The sequence below is a fragment of the Scyliorhinus torazame genome, chromosome 25, assembly GCF_047496885.1.
Source record: "Scyliorhinus torazame isolate Kashiwa2021f chromosome 25, sScyTor2.1, whole genome shotgun sequence".
NCBI classification, from domain to species: domain Eukaryota; kingdom Metazoa; phylum Chordata; class Chondrichthyes; order Carcharhiniformes; family Scyliorhinidae; genus Scyliorhinus; species Scyliorhinus torazame.
The window spans coordinates 32,278,016-32,300,655 of NC_092731.1; the positions used below are offsets into that span (position 1 = coordinate 32,278,016).

The 22,640-nt window shown below is 46.9% G+C and overlaps 1 protein-coding gene across 2 annotated transcripts in view; it reads left to right on the top strand.

Annotated features, from left to right (window-relative positions):
- The window catches only part of LOC140402461 (phosphorylase b kinase gamma catalytic chain, skeletal muscle/heart isoform-like), a 144,485-nt gene that overhangs the window by 26,112 nt on the left and 95,733 nt on the right, over window positions 1–22,640 (top strand). For both annotated transcript variants that reach the window (XM_072490269.1, XM_072490270.1), the window contains exons 3-4: window positions 8,422–8,597; window positions 15,402–15,456. In XM_072490269.1, coding sequence (XP_072346370.1) covers window positions 8,422–8,597; window positions 15,402–15,456 — 231 coding nt within the window. The remainder of the gene's footprint in view (window positions 1–8,421; window positions 8,598–15,401; window positions 15,457–22,640) is intronic.

A 22,640-nucleotide genomic window follows, 5' to 3' on the forward strand; every position in this document is an offset into this window, starting at 1 on the left:
GTTCCTGTGCTGTACTTTTCTTTGCTCTTTGTTATTTTCTTTGACATACATTGGTGTTTATAACTATGACAATCAAGCTATCCCCAATATAACCTAACCCCCTTAACCCTCGACTGTGTCCAGTTCTTTAAAGAATGAGATGAATGGCCATCGCCTGTGGTAAACCCTCCCCACCGAGCCCCTGATGGTATGTTTGATCTTCTCCAGGTGTAGGAAGGACATCATATCCACAACCATACGGGTGCTTTAGGTGGTGAGGGAGGTCTCCAATTGAGCGATATTCACCTTTTGCCACAGGAATATCCGCCCCTACCCCAAATGGAATGCCGGAGAGTCCGAGATCCCAAATATTGGTACCAGTGGGCAAGGTTACAGTAAAATCTTAGCTATCCTGTCAATGAAGGAAACCCAGTGGTAGCCAGTTTAGGACAAGACGAATGTGCATGTGGTTCGCTGGTGTGGGTGAACGGTGATCACACTTGTCTACCACCTCGTGAAAGAACCACTCATCGTCACTTTAGTCCAATGTGACACTTGGAACTGAATCAAACTCAGTGTAGCACAAGTGGAATTCACCCTGAAGAGGGCTTCCCTCCCAGCCTCATCAGTAAGTACAGGCCTAGCTCCTCAACCCATTCCATAGGGGCAGGGCCTGAAGAAAGAATAAGGTTGTATCGGTTTGAAATCGATCCACTGTTCTGTTATGTCAAAGACGGGGACTTTCTACAACAAAGAGGAGGTGTGGGGTCAGGGGGAAGGAAGATTCAAAACTTAGGTGAGAAATCTCAAACTTGGAAAAAAGTGAAAAAGGTTGGATTGGGCAAGCTAAATTTGTCAAGGCTGGAAAATCTCCCTTCCAGAAACAAGTCCCCGAAATGCACAAGACCCCCCACCCCGAGACTTGTACAATGGGTCCGAGCCTGAAGACAAAAAGAGGTGATTGTCGCAGATCGGGGCCAACGAAGACAGTGAGCGAAGGTTGAAATGCTGCCGGAACTGCTTCTGAATCCTGAGGCAGATTGCCTCGGGCATCGAGAGGATACCTGCCGGGGAGGTAGGCAGCTGGGCAGTAATTATGGTGCGCACAGAGCAGCTGGTGTTGCAAGAGCGAGACTCCATTTTGCCCCAAGTCGAGCCAGGGCCACTCTGCCACTGCAGGCTTTCCTGACTGTTGGCAGCCCAATCACAAAACAGGAGATTTGGGAGGGCCACAGCTCCCGATCCTCTGCCTCTCTGAAGCAGAGCGCTGCAGACTCTGTGCCACCCGCAACCAGATAAAAGCTGAAATCAATTTCTTAACCGCAACAGAAAATGATTTGGGCCAAAAAATGCGGTTGCATTGGAATAAAAATGGAAATTTTGGAGGCTCATTCATAGAACATAGAACATACAGTGCAGAAGGAGGCCATTCGGCCCATCGAGTCTGCACCGACCCACATAAGCCCTCACTTCCACCCTATCCCCGCAACCCAATAACTCCTAACCCTTTTGGTCACTAAGGGCAATTTATCATGGCCAATCCACCTAACCTGCACGTCTTTGGACTGTGGGAGGAAACCGGAGCACTCGGAGGAAACCCACACAGACACGGGGAGAACGTGCAGACTCCGCACAGACAGTGACCCAGTGGGGAATTGAACCTGGGACCCTGGCGCTGTGAAGCCACAGTGCTATCCACTTATGCTACCGTGCTGCCCCTGATAGTTTGCACCCTGCCGCCCCTGATAGTTTGCTCCCTGCCTGCAAGAGATAGAGGACAATCACTCAGCTTTATCCTTACCAATGAGGCTGGAATTGTTCAGTTTGTGAAGTAATGCCCGGTTATGGGCTGTGCGCACCCCCAGGTATCGGAAAAGGGTGAAAGACGAAACGGTATTGAGCTCTCTGGCAGGTGGATTCACCGGAAACCACTCACTTTTACCCGCATTTAATTTGTTACCTTGGAAGGTCCAAATGTTGAGCGTATCCTCAATATGTTGTTTTGTGAGGGGGCCGGGTCTGAAATATACCGAAGTAGATCATCTACATAGACTGATACTCGGTGTTCCACTCCATCTCGGCAAATACCCCTCCATCCCGGGGTGAAGTCCCCCTTCACCCGTCACAGAATCACACAGCGCAGAAGAGGCCATTCGGCCCATCGAGTCTGCACCGACGTGTGAAAAACACCTGACCTGCCCACCTAATCCTATTTGCCAGCACTTGGCCCATAGCCTAGAATATTATTAATAACAATCTTTATTATTGTCACAAGTAGGCTTACATTAATACTGCAATGAAGTTACTGAGAAAATCCCCTAGTCGCCACATTCCGGCACCTGTTCAGGTACACAGGGAGAATTCAGAATGTCTAGTTCACCTAACCTGCACATCTATGATGTGCCAAGTGCTCATCCAGGTACTTTTTAAAGGATGTGAGGCAACCCGCCTCGCCCACCATCCCAGGCAGAGCGTTCCAGACCCGCCTCTCCCACCATCCCAGGCAGAGCGTTCCAGACCCGCCTCTCCCACCATCCCAGGCAGTGCGTTTCAGACCGACACCACTCTCCGGGTAAAAATAATTTTCCTCAAATCCCCCCTCAACCTCCTGCCCCTCACCTTGAACTTGTGTTCCCCTCGTAACTGACCCTTCAACTAAGGGGGACAGCTGCTCCCTATCCACCCTGTCCATGCCCCTCATAATCTTCTTCACCTCGATTAAGTCGCCCCTCAGTATTCCCTGCTCCAGTGAAAACCCAAGCCTATCCATCGAATGACCCCAACGCTATGGAGAAGGGCTGATTAGCTAATGCAAAGAGCAGCGGGGAAAGGGGACAGCCCTGCCTAGTGCCCCTGCCCAATGGAAGGCATTGTGAAGGTACCGTATTCGTATGGATTTGACTTTAGGGGCATTGTATATCAGGAGAATCCAGGAGGTAAATTTCGGCCTGAGACCAAATCTCCCCCAAATCTCAGAGGTACTTCTATTCCACCCTGTCAAATGCTTTTTCTACATCCAAAGACACTGTGACTTCAGGTTCCAGAGCAGTGGAGGGGGGGCGGGGGGGGAAACAGTGTTTAAGAGACGTTGGACATTGACTGTCGGCCTTTAGTAGCCTGTCTGAACCTGAGACAGTATAACTGGGAGACAGGGCTCAATCAGGACACCACAATCTAAGCCAGCAGTTTAACATCGGTGTTAAGAAGTGAAATGGGTCATTATGACCCACACTCTGCTTGGTCCGTCCCCCTTAAGGAACAAAGAAATTGAGGCCTGAGTGAGGGTCCATAAGACATAGGAGCAGAATTAGGCCACTCGGCCCAATGGGTCTGCTCCGCCATTCAATCATGGCTGATATTGTTCTCATCCCCATTCTCCTGCTTTCTCCCCATAACCCCTGATCCCCTTTTTGCTAAGGTCGGATGTAGTGACACCCGAGACAGCGGATCATTAATCATGTCCAATAATAGAGGTGTCAGCTGCTCTGAGAAACTTTTATAAAGTTTGTTTGGAAAGCTGTCAGGACTGGGGGCTTTGCAAATTGCAGCCACCCACTTCATTTCAGTATTTCCTCTGAGCACAGTAAGAAGTCGTACAACACCAGGTTAAAGTCCAACAGGTTTGTTTCGAATCACTAGCTTTCGCAGCACAGCTCCTTCCTCAGGTGAATCTGGGCATAAGGGGCAAGTCCAATTCCCATCTCCCGCCTTCATCTGTGGCCGGGATGTACATACCATCGAGTAAATTCTTCATATCTGAAGTGTTTGCAGAAGTCTCTGACTCGTAGAGCTCACGGTAATACAAGCTAAAAGCCACATTAACCTGTTAAGACGATCCACCTCCTCCCCATGTTCAAAGAATAATAATCTTTCTTGTCACAAGTAGGCTTACATTAACACTGCAATGAATTTACTGTGAAAATCCCCTAGTCGCCACATTCCGGCACCTGGTCAGGTACACCTGAGGGAGAATTCAGAATGTCCAATTCACCTAACTAGCACGTCTTTCTGGACTTGTGGGAGGGAACCGGAGCACCCGGAGGAAACCCAGCAGACACGGGGAGAATGTGCAGACTCCGCACAGACAGTGACCCAAGCCGGGAATCGAACCTGGGTCCCTGGCGCTGTGAAGCAACAGTGCTAACCACTGTGCTACTGAGTTGAACAAAGAACAATACAGCACAGGAACAGGCCCTTCGGCCCTCGAGGCCTGTAGCGGTCATGATACCAAATTTGGCCAAATTATGCCTCCTGGTGACTGAGCCCTCCACCCTGGCGAAGAGTGCCTGCCCATCCACTCTATCTATGCCCCTCATAATCTTGTAGACCTCTATCAGGTCACCCCTCAACCTCCGTCTTTCTAATAAAAACAGTCCGAGTCTATTCAGCCTCTCCACATAGCTAACACCCTCCAGACCAGGCAATATTCTGGTAAACCTCCTCTGCACCCTCTCCAAAGCCTCCACATCCTTCTGGTAGTGTGGCGAGCAGAATTGTCCGCAATATTCCAAGTGCGGCCTTACCAAGGTTCTGTACAACTGCAGCATGACTTGCCAGTTTTTATACACGATGCCCCATCCAATGAAGGCAAGCATTCAGTGTGCTTTCTGGACTACCTTGTCCACTTGTGTTGCCACTTGACCTGCAGGCCCAGATCTCTTTGACTTTCTATATTCCTCAGAGTTTTGCAATTTACGGTATATTTCTCCTCTGTTAGACCTACCAAAATGCATTACCTCACATTTGTCCGGATTAAACTCCATTTGCCATTTCTCTGCCCAAGTCTCCAACCTATCTATGTCCTGCTATATCCTCTGACAATCCTCAACACTATTTGCCACTCCACCAATCTTGGTGTTATTCGCAAACTTACTAATCCAGACCGGTGACATTTTCCTCCAAACGAAAATCGACACAATGAGGAGCATGGTCCGAGATGACAATTGCCAAATATTCAGTTGCCACCACTGAAGGGAGGAGAGACTTGAGAATAGAACAGTCAATTTGGGAATAGGCACGGTGAACAGGTGGAAAAAAAGGAAAGTCCTTTATCATTCCGATGCAGAAAATGCTACGGATCCCCCTCCACCCCACTCCCTGAAACCGTTCCATAAATAAGGTCAATGCCCTGGACGTCCCAGATGGGGTCAGAGATTTTGGGCTGGAACGGTCCAATTTAGGGTCCAAAACGCAGTTCAGGTCACCTCCTCGAATCATCCGATATGAGTTTAATTCAGGGAGGAGGTTCACCAGTGAGTTTACAAAATTCAGATCATCCCAATTGGGAGCATAAATGTTTACTAAAATAACTGGAGTGTTTTCCAGTGAACCACAGACAACATTATAGTGGCCATCGAGGTCATCCATAATCTGGGAGGGAGCAAATGGTAATTTTTTATGGATTAGTATTGCTCTGCCTCTAGCCCTAGTGTTGAAGCCTGAGTGAAAGATTTGTCCCACTCAATTTTTGCGACTCCCTCACCTGTAGATGGGTTTCCTGTAGAAATACGACCCCTAAGGTGAGCAAAATCCCTTTCCCGCTTCACTGGATGATTTGAAATGAAATGAAAATCGCTTATTGTCACGAGTAGGCTTCAAGGAAGTTACTGTGAAAAGCCCCTAGTCGCCACATTCCGGCGCCTGTTCGGGGAGGCTGGTACGGGAATTGAACCGTGCTGCTGGCCTGCCTTGGTCTGCTTTCAAAGCCAGCGATTTAGCCCTGTGCTAATCAGCCCCTACCCTAACATTTAGACCCCTAACATTCCAGGTTACAAGGCAAGTGGAGATGTCCCATTAATTCCTACACTGGGGTCAGCCATACTTTCGGGAGAATATCAAGCAAGGAATCTTGACAAGCCAAGGCGAGGAGATCCATCCAGGATGGGAGCCAAGCCAGGTCCAATGACCAGGCAACCACAGAGTAGTGGACACCGTCAACCAACTTTCTTTAAACCCCTCCCCACCCCCACCCATCCCTCCCTAACCCAACAACACCCATTAGTAATATTACCCTATGGCTAAATGCAAAACTATAATCTAAGCCCCTGTTCGCAAACGTTGGCGACGAGAAGCTCCAGCACACCTTCTTGTACCTCCCGGCAGACAAGCTCACCCTTAGCTGGGAGGCTCTCTGTTCAACCATATACCTAAAGAAAAACTTTACCGCTTATAAAATTCACAATGCAACGATAGCGTGAATAAAAAACACATGCAAAACCCAACAATGACTTCATATCCTAAATTCTATACAAACAAACAATGCGGAAAAACCCCAAACATCAAAACGCATTGTAACTCCAATAGAAAGGAGAATCAAAGAGTTCAAATTGGGTTTTTGAACAAATGAGTTCACTCTTCAGGAGGGTAGAAGAAGTGATCCTTTTCCCTGACAGACACTAGGAGGTGGGCTAAGTTGATCAAACCAAACCAGGGACCCTTTCTGTATAGAACGGATTTTACCTGTTAAAGGCTGCTCTTTTTTACGCACTGAGGTCTTGGTATAACTGAACGGAGTGGCCCTCCCATTTTATCACCTGGTGCTCCCTGGCGCAGCGAAGGACCAGTCCTTCTCAAAATTATGGAACCTGATAACCCAATCACGAGGTCTCAGTCGCAATGGACGATAAACATGGTCTAGCTCCGAGGGGGCACATGAGCACACCTTTATCCAACATTTTGGATATCATTTTGGTGAAATACTCCATAGGGAGTGTTGCCATCCATCCCCTCCTAATCTTTTGGACACTAAAGGGCAATTTAGCGTGGCCAATCCACCTAACCTGCACAACCTTGAACTGTAGGAGGAAACCGGAGCACCCGGAGGAAGCCCACGCAGACACAGGGAGAACGTGCAGACTCCGCACAGACAGTCAGCCGAGGCTGGAATTAAACCCAGGTCTCTGTCACTGTGAGGCAGCAATGCTAACCCAAATTTGGTGCAGTTAATACTGCCGCTGTCGTCAACACAGTTTTAAAATGTTAGAATGCAGTTTGGTAGTCTTCCAGGGAGGGAACCAAGGGTTAGAGGTAACAGTTGCAGGAGCAGCAAGTGATTCTCTGGCTCCAAATCGATATGTAACATTGGTACCACAAATAGGAAGAAGCCTTCAAACAAAAAGGTCCAAACTGCGATCAATAACGAGGAGTTTTCCCGTTTCGGTGCGCATGACCCTGCTTTGCCAAACGTTTTCCATGGATTCTCGCAGTCATGCGGTTTTGGTTCAGTGAGAGTTCAGACCATCCCCTGTGTCTTAACACAAACTAAGAATTTACAGCTTGTGCCACGTTCTGTGATCTGAACCAGGATGGAATCAGGGCCTCAACGCAGGGAGGAAAGAAACTCTCCAGGTGTATACCTTAATGGTCCCCAGTCTTTCTGCACGGCGGCCTGATAGAAGCCTACAAAATTATGAAGGGCGTGGACAGCTTTTTCCCAGGGTGGAAGAGCCAATTATGAGGGGACAAAGTTTTAAGGTGCGAGGGGCAAGGTTTAGAGGAAATGTGCGAGGGAGGTTTTTTACACAGAGGGTAGTGGGTGCCTGGAACTCGCTGCCGGAGGAGGTGGTGGAAGCAGGTACAATAGTGACGTTTAAGGGGCATCTTGACAAATACATGAATAGAATGGGAATAGAGGGATATGGACCCCGGAAGTGCAGAAGGTTTTAGGTTAGACAGGCATCATGGTCGGCGCAGGCTTGGAGGGCCGAAGGGCCTGTTCCTGTGCTGAACTTTTCTTTGTTCTTTTCTTTGAGGTGTGTGGATCATGAGCGGGGACTGTATTCAGGACATTGCCCTGTCGCTCAACATTACTCCGCCAGAAGAGAACAGACAGCATACTGACAAATGAAGTGTATCTGCCCTGTGTAAAATATTTATGGAATGTAAAGTCTAAAATAGTAAGGGTTGCTTGCAATGTGCGGGGAATGGGAGTGTAAAGAAGGTGTATTCAGAATTTTTAAAATTCCTTTGCATTTACTCCATTCAAACGATGAGAACGGAGTACAGAAGATGCTCTTCTGGTTAGATTCCATTTACCGATTTGAGCAAGTACTATTCCCAAGATCAGGGTGGCATGGTAGCACAGTGGTTAGTACTGTTGCTTCACAGTGCCAGGGACTCTGGTTCGATTCCCGGCTTGGGTCACTGTCTGTGCGGAGTCAGCACGTTCTCCCCGTGTCTGCGTGGGTTTCCTCCGGGTGCTCCGGTTTCCACCCACAAGTCCCGAAAGACGTGCTTGTTAGGTGAATTGGACGTTCCGACTTCTCCCTCTGTGTACCCGAACAGGCACCGGAGTGTGGCGACTAGGGGCTTTTCACAGTAACTTCATTGCAATGTTAATGTAAGCCTACTTGTGACACTAATAAAGATTATTATTCTAGAGTTTAAAAAGCTTTGATGAGTTGATCTGGAGTTTATTTACTGTTATTTTTCCTATTCTCCCAGTGGCGTTAGCAGTGTGGTCAGGCGCTGTATAGAGAGGAAGACAGAAATAGAATATGCTGTGAAGATTATTGACATCACATCTGAGCATCTAACTGCAGAGGAGCTGGAAGAGATCAGCACATCTACTGTTCAGGAAATCAGCATCCTCAAGGCAGTCTCTGGACACCCTCATATAAGTGAGTCAGCCAGCCAGGCTAAATAGAAAGACAATGGCGGTGAATTTGAGCCCGGTTTGGGCGCATGTGGCATCGGCAACGTGGGCGCCAAATTCAGAATCACAAAACGGGATTGTGTCCGGAGAGATCCCGTTTTCCGATTTCCCTGCCTCCTACCTGCGACGTCACAAGGTTCATGTCCCTGCCGCATGATCTCCCCTCCCTCAATATTCGTGTCCTGTCGGTGAGGTTTACAACGAGAGGCAGTCGAGGGGATCAGGGGTGCAGAGGTAAGTATAGCCCCCAAGGGAGCGGGGACGCACAGACACACACGCCTGCGCTTCTCCCCTGCGCAACCAGTTTGGCACGGTCAGTATGGCACCGCTAGGTTGAAACCATGCCAACCTGGCTGTGCCAGCCTGTGCCGGGACAGGCCCTAGTGGGAGCCCATGGTGGGGGAGAGGGAGGCGGTTCATTGTGTGATTGGAGGGGTGGGGGGGTGCGCTTGCTGGCAATGATTGTCTGGGGGTTACCTCCGTGGTGGGGGCTGGGGGGGGGTGGTGGGGGGGGGTTCAGTTCATTGCTGATTGGGGACCCTTTAATGAATGCGCCCCGCTCTTTTTCGAGTTGGTCGCCTGAGTAACGGCGTAAACCACGCGCACTCATTGTTTTTCTTCAAAGTGCTCAAGGCCTGAAGGAAAGGCTGCTCTGTGCAGCTGGGGAGCTACCCGCCAGTTTTCACTCTGAGCCTGACACTTTGAGAAAATATGGTCAGATTCCACCCAACAGACTAAAAATCAAGCGAATGGGTGAAGACTGTGATCATAGACAGCGAGAGTTGTTGACACTTGCATCCTTCCAGCATCTGGAGACAGGGGCCAAAGTTGTGGGAACCTTTCCATAACATCCGCTGAACATAGGATGATCCCTGAGAATCAGCGTTACAGAATCCATCACCATTCCTGGGCTTGTCCCATCTCACCAGCAGGACAGACCCAGCAGAGGTGGCAGTACAGTAGGTAAAATAGGTCAAGTCGCCATAGCCCCAGATGATCATAGGCTGTTTTCTTCTTTTGAGGGGGAGAGCTGACTGGTGGTGATTTAACCCAAGGATCACCACACCTCAGGCGAGGAGCGAGGTTGAGAAGGCGGGGCCTTCCATGAATATTCTCACCCCATACGGGAATTGAACCCACGCTGCTGGCCTCGCTCCGCATCAGCTGTCCAGCCAATTGAGCTGGCAGTCCAGTTGTATCCAGTCAGGAGTTACTGGCTCTGGGAGCCCTCAACACTGACTCTGGACTATGAAATCTCATCGCATCAGGCCAGACATGGGCAAGGAAACCTGATCATCGCCTTCTTCCCTCCCTCAGCTGATGTACTCCTCTGTGTTAAACACCATTTGGAAGAATCCCCGAGGGTAGCAAGGCCACAGAATGGTGGGTGGGGGTTTCAAAGTCCACTTCCAGAAGGTGCTCGATAGCACCACCTCAGTCCTTGTGGGGACTGAGTCCCATCTTCATAACGGGACACCCTGCATTGTGTTGTGTGGGTCAGCTTGAGAACAATCCAGCATTTCAAAAGTGGTTATCCTGGGCCATCAGCAGCAGCAGAATTGTGTTCAGCCACAGTCTGTCACCACATGGCCCCACATATCCCCCTCTCTACCATTACTCTTGAGTCAGGCAATCAACATCAGCTCAGGCAGGGGTGCTGGAGAGGATGTCAGGAATAGCATCATCGACACATGAAAGGGGTAAGTACCAGAGGTAAGGGGAAGTTAAAAGTAAACTATGGGGAGACACTATCTCGATTTAATACAAGTAACAATGATTCCCAGCTGCTTTCACAACAACCTTCCCTCCAACAAAATGTTGATGGCTGCACAGTTACCAATCTATTCTCAAAACCTCAGATACTGAAGCAGTCCCAATGTCTGGCCAGGCAATGGCCACCTCAAACCAGAGAGAATCTGACCATCTACCCGAGATATTCAGGCATTTCCATCACCCCAGGTCAAACCTCATGCTACATTCTTGGCTGAGAATCAGAGTGAAAGAACTGTGCCCCAGGGGAAACGTTACTTGATTAACAGCTCTGACTATTCTGTCAATTGTACAATTTTTATTTACACAACATTAATCGGTTTCAAGTGCTTGCAGCTTCTGCTATTGATACTTTAAACTGGATCTGAATGATTGACACTTCAATGGAAGGAGGGTTTAAGAAAGTGGGCTGAAATGATTGCTTTTTAAAAAGTTTTTTTTAACACATACCACTGTTACTAGAGGGTTCATTGGCTCTATACAGAGTGTATGGTGGGTGAATGGACATGCATGTCGGACAGCTTGGCATGGAGGGGATGAGGAGCCATGGTGGGTTGGAGGAGGGGCATGAGATGGCATGGTTGGGGCATGGGGGAGTGTGGGGGCATGAAGGGTGGGGGCTAGAGAGAGTTGTTATTTTATTGCAACCCGGATGAAGTCCCAGAGATTTGAGGAAAGCCTTCTAAACAGCCTTCTGCAGCAGCTGGCATCTTCTGCTGCTCCTTCGGAACTGTTTCTGGGCTGGTGGGCCCCACTCCTGTTAATTATACCCCACCAGCACCCCCCCCCCCTCCCCACACCCCAAACAAAATCCAGTCTTTGGCACTTTCTCCTCACCTCCAGCTGTCACCTTGAAGGTGAATATCCAGCCCTAGAGCAAAGAAACCCCAACCGTGTCTGTGCAACCTCTCCTAATGTGTTAACCGTGACAAGTCCGAAGAATGGGGCGACAGGGTGGCACAGTGGTTAGCACTGCTGCCTCAACAGCGCCAAGGACCCAGGTTCGATTCTGACCTCGGGAGACTGTGTGGAGTTTGCACGTTCTCCCCGTGTCTGCGTGGGTTTCCTCCGGGTGCTCCGGTTTCCTCCCACAGTCCAAAGATGTGCAGGTTAGGTGGATTGGCCATGATAAATTGCCCTTAAAGTGTCCAGGGATGTTCAGGTTAGATGGGGATAGGGTGGGGGATTGGGTTCAGGTAGGGTGCTCTTTCAGATTCAATGGGCCGGATGGCCTCCTGAATTGTAGGGATTCTGTTTTATGATAAACTTAAATAGAATATAGAGGATATATTGTAATCTTGGTACAAATATATCGGACAAAAGAAAAGGGACCAGAAAATAAAACTGAAGTTACAATTGAATTGAAACTGTAGAAGTAACAACCTTTCTCAAATAGAAAACCAAATAAATCACAATCAACTGAACTTCATATTCAGGGTGAATAAATAGTCTTTGTTTCCTCTTTAATTGAAACCACGCCATGGAAATGAGTTGTTTGCCCCACCGTCTCTGCTGATGCTGTTGATCCTCTTTGCAATCTACCTTTCCCTTCAATCACCGACCTGACCGCTATTTATAAACCCCGTGTGTTGTATTCCGTGATTTCATATGAATACAGTACAATGTCAATTTCCTCCAATCAAAGTCTGTTCAGAACAAATTATTGACCAATCTATTTGCCCCAGAAAGACATTCTTTCTGCCTCTTCCCAGAATCGTATCAGTTTCATGTTTCCCTATTCTTTGTCAAAGAAATTGGACTTCACAATGATGGCCAATGCCACTGAAGTTAGATTAAAATCTGAAGCTTCGGTTGAGAGCTAGCATTGACTCCAGGATTAGTGGCACCCCAGCCTTGCTGGTCCATTTCAGCAACATCTAGCCAACAATGTGGAAAATTATCCAGATGTGGCCTGTCCACAAAAATCCTCTCCATTTGCCTGGATTGATGCTTCCAACAACACTCCAGAAGCTCGACACCATCCAGAATAAAGTAACTCTCTTGATTTGTTCCTAATCCACTGCCGTGGGGCACAGACACACAGAGAGATCTGGGCATGCAGGTCCACAGATCCTTAAAAATAGCAGCACAGGTGGAAATGATGGTAAAGAAAGCGTATGGCATGCTTGCCTTCATCGGATGGGGTATTGAGTATAACAGCTCGCAAATTATGTTACAATTATACAGAACATTGGTTAGGCCACATTTGGAATACTGTGTCCAATTCCGGTCACCGCACTACCAGAAGGACGTGGATGCTTTGGAGAGAGTACAGAAAAGGTTTACCAGGATGTTGCCTGGTATGGAGTATATTATATATGAGAGAGATTGAATAAACTGGGATTGTTCTCCCTAGAGAGACGGAGGCTGAGGGGCGACCTGATAGAAGTTTATTAAATTATGAGGGGTACAGATAGGGTGAACAGTTGGGGGCTTTTTCCCAGGGCGGAAATGACAATTACAAGGGGGCACAAGTTCAAAGTGAGGGGGGAAAGATTCAGTGGAGATGTGCGGGGGCGCTTTTTACACAGAGGGTGGTGGTGGGCTGGAATGCACTGCCAAGTGAGGTGGTCGAGGCAGACACGTTAGCGACCTTTAAGACTATCTGGATAGACACATGATCAGCCGGGGTATAGAAGGATACAAGCGGTTGGTCTAGATAGGACACGTGATCAACGCAGGCTTGGAGGGCAAAGGGCCTGTTCCTGTGCTGTATTGTTCTTTGTTCTTTGCCTTCAACACTCATTCTTTCCACTAATGAGTCACAGCAGCAGTGTGTACCATCTATAAGATACACTGCAGCAACCAATTATCCAACCAATCATTGAACCATCGGTCTACTCTCCAATCAGCAGAGTGGTGGAAGACATCGTTGACGGTGCTATTAAATGATACTCCGAGATAATCTGCTCAGTTTGGATTTCATCATGGTCACAGCACATGACCATATTAAAAATGGGTCCAAACGTGGGCAAAAGAATGAACTGCAGAGGAGAGGTGAGAGTGAATGCCCTTGAGATCAGGGTGCATTTCACAGAGTGTGGCAGCAAGGAAGTCTGTCAAATTTGAATTCAATGGGAATCGGGAGGGGGGGAGAACTCTCCATTGGTTGAAGTCATACCTGGCTCAAAGGAAGATGGTTGTGGTTATTGGAGGCCTATATTCTCAGTCCCAGGACATCAGTGCAGGAGTTCCTCAGGGTAGTGACCTAGCTCAGCTCTTTCATCAATGACCTTCCCTCCCATCATAAAGTTCTGATGGGGATGTGGGGCTGTTTACGTTTTCACAATGTACAGTACCATTTGTGACCGTTCAGATACAGAAGCAGCCTGGTCTTTATGCAGGAACACCAGGACAGCGTTCAAGGGCTGATAACTATCAGGTAACACTCGTGCCACACGACAGACGTGTCATTCGTGTGATGGAATACTCTCAACTTTCCTGGATGAGTGCAGCTCCTACAATACTCATGAAGTATGACACCTTCCAAGCCAAAGCAAGCTCACCTGATTGGTACCTTATCCACTGCCTTCGACTTGCACTCCCTCCGCAACCAATGCACAGTGACAGCAGTGTGTGCCACCTATAAGATGCACTGCAGCAACTCACCAAGGCTCCTTTGACAGCACCTTGCAAATGCGTGACCTCTGCACCTAGACGGGCAAGGGCAGAAGACACCGAATCACATTGTTACAGCGCAGAAGGAGATCATTTGGCTGATCGTGTCTGCATCAGCTCTCCAAACAAGCACAATCACTTAGTCCTGTACTCCCGCCTTTTCCCCATAGCCCTGCACATTGTTTCTATTCAATTGATCATCTAATACCCTCTTGATGCCTCGATTGAACCTGCCTCCACCACACTTCCAGCCTGCACATACCAGATTCCAACCACTCGCTGGGTGACAACGTTTTTCCACGCATCACCTTTGCTTCTTTTGCAAATCACTTTACATCTGTGCCTTCTGCTGTTGATTCTTCTATAAGTGGGAACAGTTTCTCCCCGTCTACTCTGTCCAGCCCACTCATGATTTTGAACATCTCTATCAAATCTCCTCTCGGCCTCCTTCTCTCTGAGGAGAACAGTCCCAACCTCTCCAATCCTCATCACTGAAGTTTGTCATCGCTGGAACCATTCTTGTAAACCTCTTCTCTCTCTCCAATGTGTTCACATCCTTCCTATAGTGTGGCGCCCAGAACTGTGCACAATATTCCAGCTGAGGTCTAACTAGTGTCTTGTATAAGTTCAGCATAATCTCTTCGCTGTTGTACTCTGTGCCTCTATTAATAAACCCCAGAATACGATCTGTTTTGTTAACTGCTCCCTCCACCTGTCTTGCTACCTTCAATGATCTACACACACCTCCACCCAGGTCCCTCTGCTCCTGCACCCCCTTAAGAATTTTGTCCCTTATTTTATATTGTCTATTTTCTTCTGAAGCGATGCGTAAAAACAGTGGCCTTGCTTTCTCGCATCTTCCACCTCCAGCAGTCACCAGTTTCACTCCGACTGATTACTGATTGAAAAAACTCTTTGATTCTGCTGCTCAATAAACCTAACCAAAGAAGGGAATTTAACTCCACAAAACAGCACAATACCCGACAGGCCTCGGGTTACAAGGTGAACAGCTGAACCTTGGGGCTTGTGTCAAATTCAGAGCAGATGACAAACCAGCCCCTCAGACTCCGGGAGAAAGGATAATTCAGTGATCGCAGCCGTACGAGAATTAAGAGGGCCAGAGACGGGGCTCCCACTGGCAGCTAATATAATCGCGTCTGAGCGACGGAGGGCTGTATTCCGGGAAGATTTCAAGAGGGAAAAAAGAAAATGAGTAAAATCGACAATAAAAGGGAAATGTTGGTTATTCCCAGCAGGTCCGGCAGAGTCTGTGGTAAAACATCCTCACCTAACAGCATTGAGATTTCAGATTTTTAGCATCTATAGTATTTTGTTTCCCAGATAAAATGAGTGAGTTACACAGTTGTTCTCTCTGTTACAGTTTCATTAAATGACTGCTATGAATCTTCAAGTTTCTTCTTTCTGGTCTTTGATCTGTAAGTATGGAGGGCGTTGACTCGCTGAAGACGCATTCCTGTAAATGGGGGGGGGGGGATTTGGATTTTGTTTATTGTCACGTGTACCGAGGTACAGTGAAAAGTATTTTTCTGCGAGCAGCTCAACAGATCATTAAGTACATGGGACGAAAAGGATATAAAAGAAAATACATAATAGGGCAACACAAGTTACACAATGTAACAACATAACACCGGCATCGGGTGAAGCATACAGGGGTGCAGTGTTAATCATGTCAGTCCATAAGAGGGTCATTTAAGAGTGGTAACAGCGGGAAAGAAGCTGTTTTTGAGTCTGTCTGTGTGTGTTCTCAGACTTCTGTATCTCCTGCCCGATGGAAGAAGTTGGAAGAGTGAGTAAGCCGGGTGGGAGGGATCTTTGATTATACTGCCCGCTTTCCCCAGGCAGCGGGAGGTGTAGATGGAGTCAATGGGTAGAAGGCAGATTTGTGTGATGGACTGGGTTTCTGAAGTTTCTTGCGGTCTTGAAGAGAAATGAGCATCCTGAGGAAGAGCTCACGGGATGGCTGAGGCTAGGGGGGAAAAGTTAATTCTTAAAGTCAGGTTCAGAATAAATGGACAACCGAGCAGAATACAGAGTACAGAGGGAAACTGAAGATAATAGAGATTGCCAAGAGCAGCTAACATAAAATGGAAGAAAGAAGTATTTTATAAAACATGAATGAGAAAAGGGTGGTCAGAGGCAAAGTTTGGGCTGATTAGGGACTAAAAGGGATGCCTTATTGGGGAGGCTGAGTGTATTGGCTGAGGTACTGAATGAGAAAGGGGAATTGCCAATATAAGTGGAAAGGAAGAGGTGACAGAGAAATTGAGCAGGATAAAAATAGGTTAAAGAGTAGGTATTTACAAAGTTGGCAGTATTGAAAAAGGTCACTGGGTCTGGATGAGTGTACGTTAAGATACTGAAGCAAGTAGGAAAATAAATAGTGGAGACTCTGGCCACAGACGTCTAATCCTCTCTAGGTACAGGAACCAGGGAATGGGAGCTCTGCAAATCTTTCTTTTTTTAAACACAAATCTGGCAACTACAGGCCAATTACCCAAATGTTGGTATTGGGAAATTTTCAAACAATAATCCAGGACTAAATTAATTGTGAAAATATGTGTTAATAAATGACACCCAGCATAGATCTGTGAAAGGCAAAATCATGTTTGACTATCTTGACTGAGCTCTTTGTTAATGTAATCCTACTTGTGACATTAATTATGAAAGGGTTAATAGTGGTGGATAAAAGTGCCCCATATTGACCTTAACAAATTTGAAGCTCAGGGAATTGAAGAAAAAGTCACAGCAATGATTAAGTGTCAGAAAACAGTGGTGAACAGGATGGAGGTCAACACTGGTTTGTTGATACAGTTGCCAGATGGCTTCATTATGAATGTCTGGCTGAGTTCCACTTGAGGCTGCTCTGCCATTCAAGAAGATTATGGCTGATCAGATTGTGGCCTCCCATTCCAAACAGTGCTGCAGAACCTTTGACGCCCTTGTCGATCAAAGGTCTGCATAACCCAACCTGGAATAGATTCAGTGACCCTATCTCCACTGTTCACTTTGGAAGAGAATTTAAAACAATAATGATCTCCTGGGAGAAGAAATTCCTCCTCACTTCAATCTTAAAGGTAAAACTCCTTAACAAAAGCAGAAAATACTGGACAATCTCAGCAGGTCTGACAGCATCTGTGGAAAGAAAAGGGAGCCAACGTTTTGAGTCTGGATCACTCTTTGTCAATGCTGGAGAGAACTGGAAATGGGATCACATTTTACTGTGGGGGGGGGGGGGGCACGAGGAGCAATGGGGATGGATAGGAGCCCAGCGATGGGTGGGGATTGACAAAGATGTTGGATTAGATTGGATTTGTTTATTGTCACGTGTACCGAGGTACAGTGAAAAGTATTTTTCTGCGAGCAGCTCAACAGATCATTAAATAAATGAAAAGGAAATAAAAGAAAATACATAATAGGGCAACACAACATATACAATGTAACTACATAAGCACTGGCATCGGATGAAGCATACAGGTTGTAGTGTTAATCAGGTCAGTCCATAGGAGGGTCATTTAGAAGTCTGGTAACTGGGGAAGAAGCTGTTTTTGAATCTGTTCGTGCGTGTTCTCAGACTTCTGTATCTCTTGCCCGATGGAAGAAGTTGGAAGAGTGAGAAAGCCGGGTGGGAGGGATCTTTGATTATGCTGCCCGCTTTTCCCAGACAGCGGGAGGTGTGGGTGGAGTCAATGGATGGGAGGCAGGTTCGTGTGTGGGCGGTGTTCACGACTCTCTGAAGTTTCTTGCGGTCCTGGGCTGAGCAGTTGCCATACCAGGCTGTGATGCAGCCCGATAGGATGCTTTCTATGGTGCATCTGTAAAAGTTGGTAAGGGTTAATGTGGACATGCCGAATTTCCTTAGTTTCCTGAGGAAGTATAGGCGCTGTTGTGCTTTCTTGGTGGTAGCGTCGACGTGGATGGACCAGGACAGATTTTTGGAGATGTGCACCCCTAGGAATTTGAAACTTCTAACTATCTCCACCTCGGCCCCGTTGATGCTGACAGGGGTGTGTACAGTACTTTGCTTCCTGAAGTCAATGACCAGCTCTTTAGTTTTGCTGGCATTGAGGGAGAGATTGTTGTCGCTACACCACTCCACTAGGTTCTCTATCTCCAGCCTGTATTCTGACTCGTCGTTATTCGAGATCTGGCCCACTATGGTCGTATCGTCAGCAAAGTTGGAACCAAACTTTGCCACGCAGTCGTGTGTGTACAGGGAGTAGAGTAGGGGGTAAGTACGCGGCCTTGCAGGGCCCTGGTGTTGAGGACTATTGTGGAGGAGGTGTTGTTGTTCATTCTTACTGATTGTGGTCTGTTGTGGACAGAAACACAAAAGGAAAGTAAATGGGGGTGATTAAGTCTAAGAAGGGAGCTGATAGCGGCACATAACGAGATTAGAATGTGTGAGTGGCAGAACAACGGTGAGCAGTGTGTCAAAAGGGCTACCAGGAACAGACGGCTCAAGTGGGGGGATGGGGGGAACGGTGAGGGAAAAACAGATCAATCGAAGAAATGAAAAGGAATTGATAGAAATAAAAATGGGATGAAAGTGGAGGAGAGAGTTCACAGTCTGAAGTTGTTGAACTCAATGTGAAGTCCGGAAGGCTGTAACGTGTCCAATCGGAGGGTGAGGTGCTGTTTCTCCAGTTTGCGCAAAGCCTTATTTTGAAACTAGTTCTAGCTAGCCCCCATGAGGGGAAACATCCTCCGATCTCCCCTGACAATAGCATAGTGATAATGTCACTGAACTAGTAATCTGGAGGCCAATGATATCTGGGGACATGGGTTCAAAGCCCTGCATAAGAGCTGATGGAATTTAAATTCAATGAGTCTCAGTAATGGTGACACTGAAACTACCATTAATTGTCGTAAAGAAACTAAATGGTACAACGAGTATCTGCTGTCCTTATCTCCTCTGACATATATGTGAGTTCAGATCCACAGCAATGAGGCTGACTCTTAGCAAACCAATCGGTTCCGGTGGAATTGGGGGTGGGCAACAGCCGACGCCCACATCGCATGAAAAAATAATAAAGCCCCCTGAGAAACTTGCATGTCTCAATCAGATCAACTCCCATTCTTCTAAACTCCCAACGAGTATAGGCCCTTTGACAAAGAAGCATCCAGACTCAAAACATTAGCTCCCTTCTCTCCGTAAATGCTGCCAGTGGTTGTCCTGTCTATTCTGTTTCCGCTTGTGAGTATAGGCCCAACCTACTCACCCTTTCTTATAAGACGTCCCCTCCTATCCAAGTATCAACCTTCTCTGAACTGTTTCTAATGTAAGTGGTGCAGGGGAAAAGTCAGCCTGAGTCAGAAGTTTGAATCGCAAGACAGGGTTGATTGTCTGTAGCTCCAGGGAGAACAGCGGGCCGGCGTTAAAAGACAGCACGGTCCACACTGAACTCAAAATACATACAGAAAGGCTTTATCTTATATAGTACAGATTTCTTACAAGTTTTGGCGGGCTTTTGGGTTCATGCATATTTATAGCTTTACCCAGACATGATTAGGTTAGTTTCAGTGGGCCATTACCGGTTCCCACTTCACAGCCCATTCATTCATGATTTCATTCATTCATAGTTTTTCGCGGGCTTCCTGGTTCTGACGTCAATACCATGCATTTTAATAGGATTTATTTAGGTTCACAATAGAGCTCCCTTTAACTAGGTTAAATTATTTAGGTTCACAATAGAGCTCCCACTAGATTAAAAGGTGATAATAGGATTTATTTAGGTTCACAATAGAGCTCCCTTTAACTAGATTAAATGGTGATGGCTTTTGGGTGGCGGTTAAGATATGTTCCGGGTTTCATAACGAGGTGTTAAATGCAGGCTTTGTATTGATTGGGAATACTTTTATTGTCCTGATAGGATCTGTGTCTGTGGTTTTTAAGTCTGGTCTTTCTGTGCTATCCATCTGATTTAACCCTTTGCCTGCCTGTTTCTGGTACAGTGTCAGCCATGATTTATGTATATACTTCTTAATAAGGAGGAAAAAAATCTTACCCAGGTCTCACCAATGCCCTGTACATTGTAGTAAGACACTTTATCCCCCATAAAATAAAGGCCAACCATCTGTTTGCCTTCCGAATTACTTGCTGCACCAACATGCTGATTATTTTGTGAATTATCTACCCGATCCCTCTGTAACGCAGCATTTGCGACTCTCTCCATTTTAATAATATTCTGCTTCTCCATGTTCCTCATTATTAATTCCCCACTCGCACCCTCTATTGGCCCAATGCTCAGTTTAGCTGCTCTTTCCTTTCTTATATACTCTTAAATACAAAGCTTTCACAGTCTTTTTATATTTTTTTAGTATCGTAGAACCCCTAAAGTGCAGAAAGAGGCCATTCGGCCCATCGAGTCAGTGCCGACTCTCTGAAAGAGCGCTCCACCCAAACCCACTTTCCCACCCTATCCCAATAACCCTTAACCTAACCTGCACATCCTTGGACATGAAGGGGCAATTTATCTGGGCCAATCCGCCTCACCCGCACATCTTTACCATCTTACCAGTCGCTGAAGGTAAGCATGCAGGTGCAGCAGGCGGTAAAGAAGGCTAATGGTATGTTGGCCTTCATTGCGAGAGGTTTCGAGTATAGAAGCAGGGATGTGTTGCTGCAATTGTACAGGGCCTTGATGAGGCCACACTTGGAGTATTGTGTGCAGTTCTCTGAGGAAGGATGTTCTTGCTCTCGAGGGAGTGCAGCGAAGGTTTACCAGACTGATTCCAGGGATGGCGGGACTGTCATATGAGGAGAGATTGACTAGGTTGGGATTGTTCTCGCTGGAGTTCAGAAGAATGAGGGGGGATCTCATAGAGATTTATAAAATTCTAACAGGACTAGACAGGGTAGATGCAGGGAAGATGTTCCCAATGATGGGCGTGTCCAGTACCAGGGGTCACAGCCTGAGGATTCAGGGTACACCATTTCGGACAGAGTTAAGGAGACATTTCTTCACACAAAGAGTGGTGAGCCTGTGGAATTCATTACCACAGGAAGTAGTTGATGCTAAAACTTTGAATATATTCAAGAGGCGGCTAGATCTAACACTTGGGGAGAAAGCAGGATTAGGCTATTGAGTTGGATGATCAGCCATGATCGTGATGAATGGCGGAGCAGGCTCGAAGGGCCAAAAGGCCTCCTTCTGCTCCTATCTTCTATGTATCTTTGGACACCGTGTCACCCATAACAGGATATAATTTGACACTGGGCTTGTGGCAATTACAAGAGTTTAAATGTGGGGCTGGGAACATGGAGAAGCTGTTTCGACATTTAAGGAGATACCTCATAACTCTGAACAAATATATTGTGAAATAAGTAACATCAGAAAGATGCACCTTCTGCCCTGAGCTAAGGAAGTTAAGGATAATATGAAATTTAAAGACATGTCATACAATTCCATTCTGATCTGTGGTATGTCAGAACGTAAGAAACCAACAAAGGATGAATAAAAACAAGAGGGGGCATTGCTTTTGGAGAGATAATTACCAAGAAATGTGTTTAAATAAAAGTTAGCACTGCAGCCTCAAAGTGCCAGGGACTGTCCATGCACGGTCTCCCCGTGTGTGCGTGGGTTTCCCCCGGGAGCGCAGGTTTGCTTCCACAGTCCAAAGATGTGCAGGTTAGGTGGATTGGCCATGATAAATTACCCCTTAGTGTCCAGAGATGGACAGGTTAGGTTGCGGGGTTATGGGGATGGGGCGGGATGGGTAGCAGGGGGAGTGAACCTCGATCGAGTGCTGTTTCAGTGGGTCGGTGCAGCATCAATGGGCCAAATGGCCTCCTGCGTTGGCGGGATTTTATGATCACTCTTGCCCAGATTATCCTTCACTCTGAGGCCTTTAATCAACCTTGTTTCAGTGCACATACCAACTCCAAAATAGCCTGGCATCTGTCATTTCCAAGAATACGTTGTTCTAAGAAACTGTCCAGAATATATTCTACGAATTCATCCTCCATTCTATCTTCGATATTTTATGCACCCTGTCTTTGTAATGACTACCATATTATACTCATTTAGCTGTATTTGTGCTATCAATACATCCATCTTGTTACAAATATGTGTTATCTGTTCTTACAGTGCATGTATTCAGATTACAAGCCTTTAATTCTACATTTTTACCATTTTCCCTCCATTATTGCCCTGTCCTTTCTCCAACTTTCCCCATTTAATCCTCCGTCACCCTGCACAATTTATGTTAAAGTTCTCTCTACAAACCTGGTTGTATAATTTGCCAGTGTATGTCTCCCAGGTGAACACCTTCCTGACAGTACAAGCCCCTTTCCCCAGTACTTCCCAGTCAGAACCCATCAAACCTTCAGCTACGCATTCAAGATCCTGTTCGTATTTACCTGACACAAATTTGTTTGTGGCTCAAGTGACAATCCAGAACCTTTTACATTTAATTCCCAGCTGCAGTGCTCCCTCAGAGGAGCTTCTTTCTTCATTCTGCCTGTCTCGCTGGTACCCATGTGGGTAGAACCCTGCCCCTCCCACACCAATTTTCTATCCAGCCCTGAGGAGACATCCTTCACCTTAACACCTGAGCCAGTTTTTGAAATTATCTTTTTAAAGCATATGCTTCGGGCCGG